Consider the following 17,715-nt stretch of genomic DNA (forward strand, 5'->3'; position numbering starts at 1 on the left):
ACACGAGTGCTGTACACAGAGTCTGCCAGAAGTATAAGATTATGATTATCAACAATATACACGTAAGGAGTGGTTTGATTTGTCCGCTAGATTTTGTTGAAAATTCGTCTATTCATTCAGTTAACATGTGATATTTGCAGCGATTATGAACCATATGACTTGCTAGAGATGGGAAAACATAACAATTATTGATCGAAATTATAGCGACCAAAAACAAAGATATCAATAATATCTTGCAGTCCGATATCAGTTCATCCACAGAATGATCTTGGACTTTCGAAGTGGAAATTAAGGAGCTGTAGTTCGAAAATCATTTTTAAAGTAACATTTCAGTCACTATTATCTCTGACCACTGGCCTCTCTACCTCCTTCATTTCATGGAAATGATTTTGATAATGAACAGTACCAAATGACCACCGGACATTTCTGGCCGAAATACGTAGCTGAGAAATTGCATCCGTCGCAAAAGTTTAATGACTTTCATATTTCACCATTTGTCACTGTTTGCATATGACTTTCTAATTACATGTATTAATTACCCTTCCCACCAAATCAACATCATATTGTATTATCATTGAACATTATATCCTGATGTTTAGATTAGAAAATTACATTTTACGTTGAGAACTTTCTCCGCCAGGATTTTGGCCTAAAGTCTGCTCAGTGAATCTACACCTCATGATTATAGCATACCTTGAGCCGAATGTCGTCAAAATGTAACAATTTCTTTACAGACGAACGGGACGAACGCATGAATACATGTGTAGTAAGATTTCTGATATCGAATAAAAAAGCTATAACATACTGATTTACTGACTTTTGTATTTGTTAATATGCGATGAGTACAAAGGCTTCTTTTCATCTTATTTTTGTCGATAATTTATGTTCATGTACGCATGGTACAAAAATAAAAATATAAGTAGAAATTCTACGTACTGCATAGTTAACTAATCACATTAGATTTGAAACAAAACAAAACAAAACAATAACAAAATTCTCTCTGAACATAATCGCTTTGACACCAAAACTTTGGTAGGGAAATAATTGACGATGGGGGCGCTATTTTTGCCATGGAATTCAGTGCCGTAAAACAGAGAAATGTGCATAAACAACACTGCACAAAGTATTGATGAAACATGTAGTAATAATGAATATGTTGTAAATAGGACACGAGTGTTGAAAGAGTAAATCTCTCTTCTTTTATATTATAATTTTTGACGTTGTGAATCGAATGAATGGGGTCGTAGGCCCTATAGTGATCTCGAAAAACTAAACAAGTACAATGATGAACTGCACAAAAAGAAACAGCATTTTAAAAGTCCGATTATATCGACAATAATCTAGCAATGAGGGGTCACAAACTTGTAATGAAAGCATTTTATTTAAGCTCATGAAATACTATGTGTGTTCTCTTACTGTATATTTTGAGGAATGTCCCTTATCTCTTTTTCCCCTTATGGCTTGCATTAATAGAAAATTTGAACAAATGTCAAAGCTTTTCTGTACAACAGTTCTAGGAAGAGTAATCATCAAACACTCTTATAGCGCTTAGTATAGGTTTTGTTGGACAAGTCTTATTTTCACGTGAAGTAAGCGAAGTAAATGAAGAACGATAAAACTATAAGCTCCAAAAGAATCTATGTCTCTTCTAAAGTTTTCGGGCCTTCTTACATCGAAAAGGATCGAAACAGAAAACTAGTAAAGAGAACTTTGATTTGACAGAACTGAGAGTCAGCTTCTAGTATCAAAGTTCTTCAAGGCATTATACAAAGCTCCGATTTCATACTGGTTAACTATTGCTATGACAAGTCTAGTTCTCTTCACCATCAGTCAGAGAAAGTAAACTTTCTCTCACACTTTAACTGCAAAGCTGCTTATGAGCGTCTCAACGGTTAACAGTCCCACCCTATACACCCAGCAAGAGTGTATGCGGCTTCAAATGGCCATGGAAATGCACTGAATGCCATTCAGCTACCTTTGACATAATCAACGATGACCGGAATTGGCACTGTTGCCATGGTTTCCGAGACAGCAATGATGGCGTTTCGCTGCCAAACCGACAGGCAGAGCGCGGTAGTGGCGAGGCAGGCACTCTCGACAGCATGGACGCCGTCAGACTGACCAACAAGTGGCCACAAAGAAGAAGACAAAGCCTTCAATTTCTTCGTCGATGATGGCCTTTACCTCTTCGACAAAAATTGATCATTTCAAAAGAAACAATCTCCGAGGATTTTTTCAAAGCGAGACAGAGATTTCTCACTGCCCATCTTTCGGTGTACCTCTTCACACGACGGTTTCTGTAGCGATGGTTACAGCTATAGTTACTCCCGGGTTAGTCTCCAGATGCACGCAGGCGTCTTCCATTGGCCGCCGACCCTTCACAACTTCTGTTTCGTAGACTACAAAATCCTCGCATCTGGAACCCTTTTCACAGTTCCCCTTGCTGCACGGTGTAATTTTAGAGCTGTCTTTGGCCCATGCTGTGCGTGTTGGCGTCGCAGGGTTGGAGACTCCGATACTGCCATTTTGGATCGGGCAAGTGCAGGCGGGAAAGTTCGTCAATACGGTAATGTCAGGCGAAGAGTGCGATCGCTGTCTCTGTAGTCCGATTAGTCGCGGGGTATCCGCAGTCCGTACGTTCCCCACAGAGCGCGCACCGTGCGGCGATCTTGCCGTCTGCGTTCTCCTACTCGATGAGAGCGCCCCCTGTAGGAAGGACTTGGTCCGTTCGTCCTGCACTTCAAATTTTGTCAGGCGACACATTTCGCAGTCTTCTGCGCCTGCTTCGCAGGCTAAGGATGATTTCATGGCATCGCTCACCGAGTAGACTCCCTTACGCTTTTTCTTTTTCCGTTTCTTCCGACGGTGCCGCTTTGGTGAATCCTGGAACCAATTTGGAATTTTCGTCTTTGGTTTGGCAGCGCTTTCATCTTTTTCCCTGCAGTAATTAAAAAAAGAAAAGAAAAAGAATGTGGACCACTCGTGACGTATTTGACGCAGACTTGACTGAATTACGTCAACAAAAGGCATTGTTTTTAGATACAGGCCATCTACGTCAAAACTTGGCAAACAGTAGCTTTAAACGAAATATCGTGCATCGTTGACGTGTCATAATAATTATCCATGACATTTTAAATTCTTGTGACAAAGGTCTCCCCCTCCGTAAAGCTTCAGGCAAAAATGGCAGGTGCCTTGATGGTGATACTATATGACCTCGTTTACGCATGGTAGCCTCTTCAGTCTTATTGCTCCCTCAGAAAACTCCCAGAAGGGTCCTGATATTATTGGAATAACACTGCAAGCACTGTTGGGTAATCATCTTTATATTCGGGTCATGTGTGATGGGGCATAAAAAAACCCACTTTTTGAGGGACTTAGGAACTTGAAATCCGAGTAACAAACTGCAAGCGTTTTGCAGAGATATTTACCCCCACCAACAACATCTTATTACTTCTTACATAAGGCACGTCTAGCTCCCCCCCCCCCCACCCCACCATAGTTTCTTTGATAAGAGAAAGTGATTCATTTATTCACAGGACTGGTAAGTGTGATAAAACCTATTCACCGTAACAAGCTAGTCTTGATTAAGTCGCATGGTGTGGAATAATATAAACCTTACAAAACCACGAAGTCTGACAAAGGGCTTGAGCAAAGACTGTTGCAGCCTGATCATACTCACTCTTTCTCGTTGAGTGAACCCCAGTACATGAATAGAACGAAAGCCACGAGGACTGCTATCCCACCTGCGTACATTGGGTTGTCTGGTGGCGCTGTTTAACAAGAGCAGAGAGAGAGAATTCAAATTGATTTATGTTCTTATTTCTTGCTTTCTCGATAAATACAACATCAACATAGATATCAGAATAATGGTGCAGTTAACATGTCAATGATAATATTGATTGGAATGATGATGATAATAATAAAGTTAACAACAATAATAATGATAATAATAATAATAATAATAATAATAACAACAACAACAACAACAATAATAATGATAATAATAATAATAATAATAATAATAATAATAATAATAATGATAATAATAATAATAATAATAATAATAATAAAAATAAGGTCTTATTTACCCAGGGTAACCTCTTCAGTGTTACTACTGCTCTACCAGAGGGCCCTGCCATTATCATTACCCTAGCGTTGCCAGGTACCCATTTATACACCTTGGTCGAGAGGGACATGGTGGGTAAAAAGCATCTCGTCCAAGGAAGTAAGCACTGGGCGGGATTCGAACTCGGATCCTCCGATCGGGAGTCGAGAGTGTTATCCCATATGCCACAGTGCCCCCACACATGACATTAATGATGATAATAATAATAATAATAATAATAATGATACTAATAATAATAATAATAATAATAATAATAATAATAATAATAATAATAATAATAATAATATAAATATTAATATAATAATAGTAATAATGATAACAATAATGACAATTATAATATTTATGATAATAATAATAATGATAATAATCATGATAATAGTAATAATAACAACAACAGCAATAATAACATTAATGATGATAATAATAATAATAACAATAACGGTGACAACTTGCATACTGGGCACAGGTCCGCCTTTCATTTGACGCTCAGATGCTCTCTCATAATTTGTACATCTTTATACATTTCCATATCATATCATTGTTGCAGCTACTAAAATGATGTCAGTATTTCAGTTATTGATAAGAGGCGGTCTGTAGCAAAAGCACGAAATTATACATAATGATACATGATTATCTTCATACATTATTACGTGTAACCTTTCTCTCTCTCTCTCTCTATTATATATAGATACACACACCCACACACACACATGCACACCAGGAAAAAAAAAAGGAAAGAGAAAAAAGAAGCACATAGTTATTCGAATGTTCATTCAAATAAGATGTCAATACTGGCATGAAAAACAAAAAGGTGAGAAACACACATAAAGAGAAAGAACGCACTGAAAATAAAGTTGAAACGAAGAAGCGCCAGTTAAAGAAATAAAAAAAGTTTATTGATATTCAAAGAGTTTCCGGGGCATCTTCATAATTGTGTTATGGAATGTTTGCTTTTTGTTTTTCCTGTCCTTTCTGGTTTTCACACAAATTCACTAGTCTGCTATATAAGGACACGTTGCATGAACTTACAAAAAAAAAAAATAGTGAATTATTCGTTCTGTCCGTATAGTACTGTCCTGTAAGCAGTACAAATATAAGGTCCATTTCCCAAGTTGTTTTTCTCATTTTCACTTGTCATCTTTTGACAGATATCAATCAATACCATCTGTAATTCATGAAGAACTTCAAACCTTTAGAGACTATAGGAAGAAAATTATTTCCATGAGAAGAGGGATAGTGCATGATATGCTTACCTCGAGCTATTTTATCGGTCAAGGTGTCGTTGACCGGTTCCATACTGGTCCATAGTGTAGAAGAGCTGGCCCACGTGTCCACATAGCCTGTATGAAAATACAGAGACAATTAAGAAAAAGGTCTATTCTTTCCGAGAAAGACTGGAACATCAAACTAGGAGGTACAGTTCTTGTACACATTAAAGTGTAACCTCTCTTTGACCAGAGCCTTTAAGGACAGGTGGCGATTAATGAGTGATTAATTATTTGAAATAATGACAACGGTAAAAGGATTCCGAACGGAGCGTTGGACGCTATCTTTATTTGCGCGTTAATAAGCAAAACTAAATAAACAAGCAAAAAATAGATGAAAACATAAGAGAATAAAGCAACACTTTAAAATGGAGGCGATTTATGTCATAAAATTTCGCACACAAAGCTTCCCTCTAAAACTTCTCATTGCTAAACCGATCTGACAAATATTGAAGTTGGAAGACAATGATAGCGAAAATTAACTATGTGACAGCCCATGGGAGGCCTATGTGGTAATGACATTATCTCCTACTGTAATTTGCTGTATAGTATGATTATGACTAATATAATTATGTACTCTGTAAGAACAAATCGCGAAGTCTTCAATATAGCTTTTTATCCTGAACTTTCATGTTTTTACCACATAGTAATAAACAGTACTGCGCCGTTTGTTTCGTTTCCTTTTCTCTGATCTAAAGACATCTTGAAAATGGAGCGAATTATCGACAAACATGGGATGCAAAAGTAAGTCATTAGAGAGCAATTCCAACAGTATTTTTTCAAGTTTGCTTTGCCAGGACGGGGCGGGAGTTATGAAAGCACACCTTCTGAACATGCTGAAGTCCCAACCAATCAAAATCCGTTGATAAATACAAATAGTTTCGAAAGCTTGCAATAAACAAGAAACTGCGTGTTGCTTGCGATGTGCTCAGAATATTGAAACAAACAAACAAACAAACAAACAAATAAATAAAGAGAGGGTGGATATGGCCACTTCATCTCCTAGTTCTGGATAGATGACGTCATACCAAATCATTGTCTCTCCTTCTCGCCTCCACGGCCGCATGTATGCACACACGTACACACAAACTTGAAACACACACACACACACACACACACACACACACACACAAACACACAAAACAATAACAGTGTCACTGTTCTCGCCAGTGTTTTACGACATTACGGACACAATTAAGAAGACGGGGAAAATACGTGATGTGTTTACCGTTGTTGCTACGCTGTTCATTTTTCACACTGAGAGCTGAAGTACAATACGAGAAAATCGATAAAGAAACAGTGAACAAACTAATAAGAAATGTTAATGGTGGTATTCGGGGATTTCAATTGAACATTACGGTAGGGAATACCAGCGAACCCTCTCCCCCCCCCCCCCCCCCCCCCCCCACTTCACGAATTTTCAATCATTCATTTAACATCCTCACGTTTATTTGAGAACCAAGATTTTTATCTATTAATCTTCTTCACGAACAGGCCTTCTCCGTCAGGTATACAGCATGTTGTGTACATAAAACATGACTTCGTTAACGTGAACGTTAACATGCACGAATAAGGCGATAACATAAATGTTTTAGCAAGCTCGACACATTGAATCAATTTATATACACGAGGGTGTGTTTTAAGGGGTGCGACTGATTTGCAATCACCCATAGAGAAGTAGTTCTTCTTTTTCATCTATTTATTATCATTATCGGGTTTTTTTTCTTTTGCTTTGCGACTGCCATTCTCACAATTAACAATCATAAACCTTCAAGCAAAACATCTAAGACTCCTTGTAATACCAAACTTATGTCATGCTACTCATAGTCATTGAAGAATCAATCATGCAAGAAATTGTACAAAAAATAAGGACGCTATATACCCAACAAGTATGATGGTAAAGAGTTATAACGTAGGTACTTTACCAGTGTAAGCTAATTTCTCCAGGAACAACAGCAACAACAACAAATACCACAGATGTATAATACACATAAATGCGATGGGCATTGCTTAATAATTCGCACGAATGCAGATTTCAGCATGGATGTATCTAATCTATAACACGAGATAATACAACAAAAACGTGAACTCAGCCAGCAAGGCCAGTAAGATTCAAGACAGAATGACACAAGAAGTATCCTTCCATTATACTGCCGGTCGTGCTCTCAAAATTCATCATTATCGAATCCGCAGGTTTGGGCTATTTTTTACCAAGTGCATTAAGAAGTAGGGGCTTTATAGCTCGATGATTGCACATTATTTTCTGCTTTTTGTTTCTACATTGAACACTTGTTACAGTTATATAATGATGTAACATTTTCGTGCATACCAAAATATACAAATACACAATGACAACGTCTTGATGTGTTCTGCAAATGAAAACAACGACACAGTTGTGATTCAAATTGTTCATTTTCCTTATTGGGTTCTATCATTCGGATTGGTCTAAACGCTTTCAGCAGCACGCTTTGTTTCATAACCAGCGATCAGTCTAATCTTACAGTTGTAGATAAGTTTGCTTGCTAAATACTCAATGAATCATCTACACTATTACTCCTTCAGGCAGCATGTTACTGGATGGTTAAGGGAACTGTAGGATCGTAGTATACCGAGTGAGTTAAGAGTAGATAGTTGTTTGGCGCATAAGGGGTCTCCATCATTGTGGTCACTGAGATCACTGATCTCTCCTTCATTTTTTTCAACATTTATGCCATGTCTATTGTTAGCCAAATTTATTGAGATATGATGTATGATGTCCCCGGCAGAACCTTGGTTTGGCATGTTTGGAAGACTCTTTTTTTTTTGGGGGGGGGGGGGGCGTATCCACGCAATCTGATCCATAGAAGAAAAATTATTACAAAACATGTGGCACATGATAAGTGTATCAGATATTCATTTGGTCACATACAATGACTAAGTGACGTGGGGGTATCATGAATCAACAAAAGTCAACATGCATATGCATTTATAGTTCCTATATAAAACGAAAGAGGCATGTTTCTTAAGACCTAACGCATAGCATAGGAATAAGTGAGGTCATCATGACAAAGTGGTATATAAACATGTAAGCTAAAGAAAAAAAAAGTACAGAAAAAAGGGTGTCCCGTTAAAGTCTCAAGGGCTTGCAATGATGGGATCACCTGATTGTAAATCAAATTTACATTCATGTGAGACGGACAATTATAATCTGGCGGTTGAGGTCAATTCAATTTATCCCCATCTAGTCAACTTAAGTACAGTTATATAACAATTAGATACGTTCAGGCGTGATTGTCGATCTGGTTTTTTTAAGTGTTTACATTGATTTATACTGCAGTTCTGCATGAATAATCACATTGTATGTTAATTTATTGTTTGCTCATGAGAAAACCTTGAATCTATATCCGTCTTTGCAGATGAACCTATAGCACGTGCACATAATTTTTGCTTGATCATGAATATAATATGCAAAAAAAAAAATCGCCATGTTTCTAGTTATCGCTGTTTTCATTACTATTTCATTTCATTACCTTTATTTTTTACATTTATTCATATCCACAACTTCAGTAGAAAAAAGATAATAGGTAATACAAAACAACATGGAAATCATACGCTAAGGAAGTGAAGGGGAAGGAGCAAAGGTCACTGACCTGCCAAGGCTCCTTCCCTAATAAACGGTTTTATGTCCAACATTGAGACAAAAACATGACAATGCAATACAGCACAAAACAAAAAATATTAATAAACATTGGTATCAATGACAATGGGTCGATGACATATTTTAGGCAGAATGGCATACATAAATGATTTTGCAATATACTCTCTATGCTTTCTCTCGAATGTAGATATAGAAGAACATTGCTTATAATGAACCATGGAAGACATATTTTTCCGGCCAAAATATCTTATTGTGCATCGCGAAAACTCATACTCAAATGTTGGGTAGCTTATAATTCTCTGCCTGTCTTGTCATGTTTGTAACGTATACGGTATTTGGAACCACCTCTTTTTTTAAATCAAAATCAAGTATCAAGTATGGTATCATATATACTTCTAAACAAAGCAGTTTGAGTTTTGTTAATATCATACACTTTCTAGAAAATTTAACTTTCTAAACTGACTGAAGTTGTTATAATCATTTTCGATTGCATTATCAGCATTATATTATCATGTTTATTATCATCAGTAATTATTGTTGATGCAACAGCTGTTGTTATCGCGACAACATCTGAAGATGTCAGCCTCGCTGTGGAGTATGATGAGCCGTACGTGGCAAAATGATTTGAATTAAAATTGCATTAAATAGTACATTTTCACCGAAGTAGTACATATACGAGTACGCCATTGCGTATAACTTTCAGCCACAATCGTCAAGAGAGATATCGCCTTAAAGAGAGAGAGAGAGAGAAAAAAAAGTATGGTGACTCTTTTCCCTTCTCTCACTACTTTAGCACATATCAAAACACAGATATAATACATTTTGTCCTGGATTACCACCAAGTTAATGGAAAATCATGAAGACAAAAGTCCAACTTTTTCATCACACGTTCCACACACATACACATACACACACCCACAAAACAACAACAACTGCTGCATACTCATTTTCGATGGCAGCTGAGAGAGTATCGATCACGATGACTGGCAATAGTGTTAGGTAGTGATTATGGTCTTAGTTGTCTGCCTCGTATTTCATTATCATTCAAAATGTAAAATCATGTTTCATGGAGACTCAACAAAAGCCATGTGTTGTGAATGTCATAATGATGCCACAGACTTGTTGCCACAATACCATCTCTTGTAATATTGTTATTGCTATAGACCCCACGCAGTGCTTTACGATTCACTGACTTTGATGAGACATACAGTCAAGACGAGACAACATGTCGTTCAGCTCTGAGCCTTGTAAAGGCTTGTAAATGCCCGTTTACACCGAGTACGGTACGGGCAACGGGCCGGGGTTTTGCTATGGTGCGCCAAAAGGAACCACGCTGGTTCTGTTACATTATCACTTCCCCGTTAATAATTTTATTACAAAATTAATCTTCTACTGTTGATTTTCGTTGCTCGTAATTTTGACGTAAGAGTAACATTTTGAGTGATTTTCTACCGAATTACTGATTATATTTTAACAGAACCAGACATGGTTCCTTTTTGGAGCACCATAGCAAAACTCGGACCGTTTGCCGTACCGTGCTCGGTGTAGACGCGCCCTAATTCCTGTTGCCCGTTGATGTACAAATCAGTGCAGACGCGACGCGGCGCCGTGCGGTCAAGGAAAAACCAGTTTGTTTGTAGAACAATTATTGCTCTGCAACATTTTTTTATGGACGCATTTTTATAGACGTATGATCATGTTTGATCTTGAGTCGCACCTTAAGATGACTCCAAGGGACTATACAAATAAGTTATAACAGACAACATGATATCATAATTATTTATAGTCGTATCGTACGCGTACGTGACGTTGGTCTTGAAATGGCGATGTTCATATCTTATATTTGTATATGTATATATATATATATATATATATATATAATCAACCATGTCATTGTGATCCAAGCTGCACACAGCACATTGCAGGAGATGCAACAATGCTTTCAAAATTAATTTTGTTTTTGATAGTACTGCCATGAGGGAATTCAAAACCGGTAATTAAAATGTGTCTGTGTCTGTGTCTGGTTACATTTTCGTTTTCAGAGTAAATGTCCTATTTGTCATGTTTATTTCTTTCAAACTACCAGCTTAAGATCAGGCATACCTTGACGGAATAGTATACAGGGCGATTTCCCTCTGATTTTCTCGTTTTGTTTTCAAATTATAACTATACATATGAATATCTACAAGTATATATGTGTATGAATATACATATATACCCTCTAGGCCTATGTGTGTGCATGTATATGAACACACACACACACACACACACACACACACACACACACACACACATATATATATATATATATATATATATATATATATATATATATATATATATGTGTGTGTGTATGTGTATATATATATATATATATATATATATATATATATACATACATATATATAGGCCGATGTGTGTGTGTATGTCTGTGGAATATATTATACTCTCTTTAAAATGAAATGGTAAATCAATATGTAAATGCTGTCACTCCTCCAATCTTTTTGTAAATGTTACATTTAACACTCAAAAGTTTCAAAATGTTGGATTTACCAGTACTGAAATGGTAGTTCAACATTTTAAGTGTAAAATTTAACATTTTGAGTATCACATATAACATTTCGCCAGAGGTTTGAGGTGTGAAACATTTAAAATGTTCATGTATTATTTCATTTTTGTCATACGGATGAGAGAGGACTTTCTCACTATTTCCGTCGTCCCACCTTTCGACTTTTTGCCAGGCAGCTGTTTGTTGAAATATCGTTTCTGTGGGAAGTGAACTTTGTGCTTGGTATACGTTATTGTTTCCTGTATTGTTTGATCCCGGCAATGAATAAATGCCGCGTACAATACATCATCATTATCATAACATCTTCACAAATATCTATCCCGGCGTGTCCGTTCCAAGGCCATTTTCAGCCGCGAACGACAAAACCCAACGTTGAATACACACACACACACACATACAGGGATGGCGTCAACTGGGAAGACTGGGCTTCGCTCTATGTCGGGACACAACCGGGCCTTTATCGTGTTTATACACAGACATATCAACTCGTTTTGCCAAAAGGGAAAAAAGTGTAGAATGTTGCGTTGTGTCGCACAAGGTCGTAATCATTTTCAGCTCACAAAATTATTGCGCGTCGCTCGTCGAGGCCGGTATAAACATGACTATAATTCCCCACTCAATCAAATCTTAGATTAATCAGTGATGATTGTGTCATATGCGGGACATCGTTTTGCAGACATGATTCAATCTAGAGGTAAGCGGAATGTTACACATACACAGACATATGCACAGAAAAAACGACACACACATACAGTACGTACAAACACACTCACACACGCACACATACACACACTTATTATATATCATATCGTGCTGTACTCACGTGTTGCGTGATTCCAAATTACGAGGCTAATTGCAGATCAGCTTCGGGAGCGCTCAAATCTATACACGACAACTTTTTTTTTTTCCACTACACTTCGTGCAGGTCGCCCTGACTACTACGAACAACCTGCAGCGGTACGCGGGACCAGTTTGGGATCTATCGCCAAACTGTCTCTTTTAAAGAAAGACTAGATTTAGGCCAACGTCGTGCGGACTTTGCCCTCCTCTATTCTCATTGCCTTGGTACGTCCCTATAGTTACACGCCACCTTAGACTTGAATATACCCGGAACAACAGAGCATGTCGTTTGTTTCCGCATACAGCAGCAGCGCCGAAAGCGTAAACACTTCCCAATAAATATCAATATTGAATGTATGAACGATTGTGGGTCTCGTCTGCCTATTGTTTACGTCACATTGGGGTCGTTTCTTCCACACAAAGTACACACACATACACACACGCACGCACACGCACACGCACACACAAATGCGTCATACACATGCATAACATACTGTCACCTATTACTGTGCATTATTATATCTCATCTCACTTTCGAAAACACAGACAAGTATCCAAGACAGACTTGCAGTCATTAGCCTCAGTAAATTGGAGTCGCGTCGAAGCTGAAAAAGATTGTGAGAATCTCACGAAGAGGGGGGAAAATGATAGACACGATATGTTGGAAATTGTGATGATGATGATGATGATGATGATGACGATGATGACGATGATGACGATGATGACGATGATGACAGTTGTGATAATGCCGGTGATGATGATTGCAATTATGTCAGTTTATTTGAGGATGTGCCGCTACCCATCACATTTTTGTAAAAAAAAATCTTGCCGATTCCATGATTTCTTGTGTTTTCCGAAAATTAAAAGCGAAAACGTTCGCATTTTCATTTAAACTGCATTAATCGACTTTTCTTACGTGTTTTACCCACATCCATACTCATGTTTCTGTTGAGCGATATGTAGGCTTACCTGTCACAAAGATATATTTTGCATTGCATATGCTTACGCGCATATTCATTATACTTTGTATGATCACTGATACATGCATATTGAATGTACTTGACCTCTACGACTCCACAAATTGCATATACAGAATAAGAATGAGTAAAATGGGGCATCGTTGTAAGACAACTTTTTTGATACAGCCCGTTTCCAGTAAAAGGCAAGGACAGAAGCAGCGAAAAAAAAAACACCACCAACAACAAAGACAAAACAAAAAAGAACAAAAAAAAAAGCCAGTGAAACCTGCCATCTCTTTGAGTTTGAACATGCATTTGTTTTCAAGGTCTCAGATCATCGGCTTTGCCAAATTGATTGAGTTCTCAAGTGCCGGGATTTTACCAGGGGAAAAGGTCGCATATACGCACTCGGAGTCCAATATGCGAATTCTGCACTTATTACATTCACTGCATGGGAACCCTGATATATTCCTCCATTCACATATTTATTATCATTGTATAGAATGGCCACAACGTGACCAGCAAGCCGGACGGTCAGATGATATAGTCACTATGAATAGATAAACGAAAAGATAAATGGATAGACAGAAAGATAGATCAATAAACAAATAGCTGCAAATGGATTGACCAATCGATCAGCAGAAAGGAGAGCAGGACGGCCGTTGAGGAGAAATATATTCCACTCGGCCTGGGGAGAATATAAGCCAAATACAAATCCTTCACATGTTCAACATTTGCATGATCATGATGTGTTTCTAAATACACAACGCACTCCTCTTTTCTCGCTCAATTTTCATCGTGTCTGGTGTTTTACTTTCCATGTTTTCTGGCGAAGTATCCCCCTCCCCACTACCCCCCCCCCCCTTCTTGGGGTACAGTTTCCTTTAATCATCTGAAGCAAAAAACCGTTCGAGGCAGAAGAGTCGAGAGATAATCGTTCATTACGACTCACGGCGAAACCTGTGGCTAGTTTGAGGCTTGCTAGATATTGAACCACGAAATGCTAGGATACAGATGACATTTGGGGGCAAGCTGAGAGTCTTCACAGGAGGACTACGTGGTGTAAAACCTCACAGTAAAATATAGTTTGAGACATCACAATCCTAAGAAACTGAATCGTTAGAGTCTTTAAAATGTTATCTCAAACACAAAAGCAATTAGCATTTTATGCGCTTAGAAACTCAGTATTGATTAAGCGCAATATAAGTGTTATCATGTTATTTTGGATAAAGAAGACCTTATTATTATCATCATTATTGTTATTACTATTATTATTATTATTATCATCATCATCATTATTATTAGCATTGCGTTATATTGCATACGATGCGATCGGTGAGATCAATGCAAATCCTGATCCTATGGAGAATGGCGTTCACTTTCATTGTGAAGTATATTATAATATTATATACATACTTATATATATATGAATATATTTTACATATATTATATATTATATGTTATGTATTATATATTGTTTATCATATATTATATATTATATATTATATATTATATATCATATATTATATATTATATATTATATATTATATATTATGTATTATATATTATATATTATATATTATATATTATATACGATGCATATCATATCAACAGTTTGGTTGACGAATCGTGCTAAAATTTTTCGAAAAGATAAAATTATTAGACATATCTGAACGAATGAAAATGACGATAAGGAAAGGAGGTGTTCGAAATTCAATTTGTTATTGTTATTTCCCAATTTTCTGTTACCCGACATCTTTGATATGGTATATTCTTGGTTATGCATGCTGTTTAAGGTGGTCTTCTTAATCCATGGTTACCACTTCTAGTAGCTCTTTAAGCACTGTTCTTCCAGACACTGTCCAGATTGTCCTGGCATAAATAACCCAAGTATTTCCAAGTACCTGGACTTCTGTTTTGTTTTCATTTTGAGTGCTTGTATTTGTTGTGGTTTAAGGAGGGGCACGGTGGGAAAAAAAAAACAAATCTTGTCCAATGGTCAAAACACTGCATAGGACTTGAACCCGTGACCTCCTGTTTAAAAGACCATGAACCTCGCCCGCAGCACCGCAGTGCGCCAACTCCGATGACGTCCTCTATTAGAATGCGCAGCGCTGCTTGGGAGACGGGGAAAAATGCAAATTTGGAGGGAAATGAAACAATCTATAGTCACCCATGAGTGTAGAGCACTCCTAAAATATTCATGAAAGATGAGTTTCCCGTTATGTACTCTTGTCGGACACATCCCAAATCTCTTGGTTTATTCATCACCATGGATTATTTAAACTAACAGTGACACCAGTACATTCTAACGTTACTTGTGCTGGCCAAAATTCCATTTGACATAAAAGGCGCCTCTACCTTCTCTACGCCCCCCCCCCCTCCATCCCCAAAAGTCACAGCATTTGCAATTCAGTTCACACAGCATGACAAAAGCTTGTATGTATGCATCGTTGCATTTTGTTCACATAGGAACGGACATACAGTTCCCTTTGTTAACGTGGGCAGAGTTAGCTATATGGAGAAGCTCGATGTTTCATGAAGAGCTGTTTTTATTTCGTCTTGTTCTTATCTCTGTGTCTTAAGGGAACAAATGCGAGATGAATATGAAAACAGAGATCTAACGAACAAAGAGAAACCTTTGTTTATACTTTTAACGCCCGCGCCGATCCTTACTGGAGATTTTTCCCTCTCTCGGATAGCATTAACCTCGAATAATTATTTAGTGTGTGAGACAGCTTGTGCAGTTTAACTTATCATCTTGGTATAACTGGACATGTGGACAAATCCGACATCGTTAGTCTAGGATGACATGCTGGAAGCGTCTTACACATGTTAAAGAAACGCCATGGCATTCATTGAGAAGAGATGTCAAACCAAGGACTGCAGACAGCAGAAATTCAAATCGCATCGTATCATTTCTCACAAACCAACCCGGTAAGCATATTCCCAAAACTAAGCTTCTTTTCCCCACCCATGGCACAATTCAATAACTAAAGCGAACCCAGTCGATGGTATGGCTCTCTAAGAATGTGACATCTTTAGGTTACGAGCGTACGACAGTGTTAAGAAAAGTAATTGCCTAAAGTTTGCGTGTCAACATCAACATCTTGGGCGCGCCCTCTGTTCAAGGAGGAGGTGTTTCAAAGTAGCAGAGTAAGAAGTTTGCTCTGCCTTGGAAGGTGATGTGTGTTCTCGGAGGAGTAAACGTCAGTGTGGGATAAGTGAAAGTGTAAGTTTACCTGCTCTTCATGACCATCTCAAGGGAGACAGGTGAAATTTACAGAGGTTGGGATTTAAGAAGGAAAAAATAGGAGAGAAAAGGATGCTTAGATGAAATTGGCGGGAGGAGGAAAAAGAAGAAACCTCTGGCCCTTTTTTCTTCCTTCTTCTACCGCGAGGTGAAATGCGATATTGGCAGTCTCTTCAAAAAATGCGAAGAGAATGTTTTCTCTCTCTGGGAATATATTTTGACATACTCTCAGATGTGTCAAAGGAAGATTGTATTTGTCCGTCAAGTTAGCCCAAGAGGACGCTGGCTTCCTCGGTGTGGAGCGAGTGGCCACTTGCTTTTAGAATTTTATGAGAGGCGAAGTGCCCATGCGAATTTGAAAGAGGTCGATAAACGGCGCGCTCCCTTGTTGTGTGAACGTTATCAGTGGTAATGATGTTTAACCCTATAAGGCCCAGCTTCTCAAATTGTTTGTTTGTTTGTTTGCTTTATTTCCGTACTAAAAAAGCCCCAACATATTTCATACATAAATTGTCCAGTGACGAAAGAAAAAAAATACATACGGAGGGTAGCCCATTTTCAGTAGTGACAATGACAGTCACTTCTGGTCTTCCATGGGGCCCTGTTCAAAAAAATGTCATTCAATCAGGGACTGATAATAGAATAAAATATACACAAACACAAATGGAACGGTACATGACTACATTATATGCCATATTGTTACACATTGTTCAAAGGTTTGGAGCATGAAAAAAAAATCAAGCGGAAAGGAATTCGCTTTTGTCTAAATTGAACTTAAAAACGGGTAAAGAGGAATTTTGACGTAAATCATTAGGTATGTTATTACACGCTGCTGCAGCTCTGTATGAAAATGATCTCTTACAATAATTAGTTTTAGGCCGTGGTAACTGTAAATCGTTTTGATTACGGAGAGAGTATGGTGATATCTTGTACTTAAACATATCTTTCATATATTCAGGGGTCATGTTATTCATAATCTTATACATAAATGAAAGTAGATGAATTTTTTGTCTTTTGATTACTGTATTCCACCCTAAGCTATAATGAACATCACTGGTAGTAATAT

General features: G+C 37.7%; 1 protein-coding gene across 1 annotated transcript; it reads right to left on the minus strand.

The window, feature by feature from the left end:
• Positions 1-1,004: 1,004 nt before the first annotated feature.
• Positions 1,005-12,523, minus strand: LOC139745046 (uncharacterized). The gene is made up of 4 exons (XM_071655461.1): positions 12,421-12,523; positions 5,380-5,466; positions 3,680-3,770; positions 1,005-2,938 (listed from the first exon to the last, which is right to left on the minus strand). Exons 2-4 carry the CDS (start codon positions 5,420-5,422, stop codon positions 2,284-2,286), a joined length of 789 nt encoding a protein of 262 aa, XP_071511562.1. The 5' UTR covers positions 5,423-5,466; positions 12,421-12,523; the 3' UTR covers positions 1,005-2,283.
• Between the last annotated feature and the right edge of the window lie 5,192 nt (positions 12,524-17,715).

The sequence above is a fragment of the Diadema antillarum genome, unplaced genomic scaffold (assembly GCF_040938485.1).
Source record: "Diadema antillarum isolate AM-2024a unplaced genomic scaffold, OU_Dant_1.0 seq00001232_RagTag, whole genome shotgun sequence".
Taxonomy (NCBI): Eukaryota; Metazoa; Echinodermata; class Echinoidea; order Diadematoida; family Diadematidae; genus Diadema; species Diadema antillarum.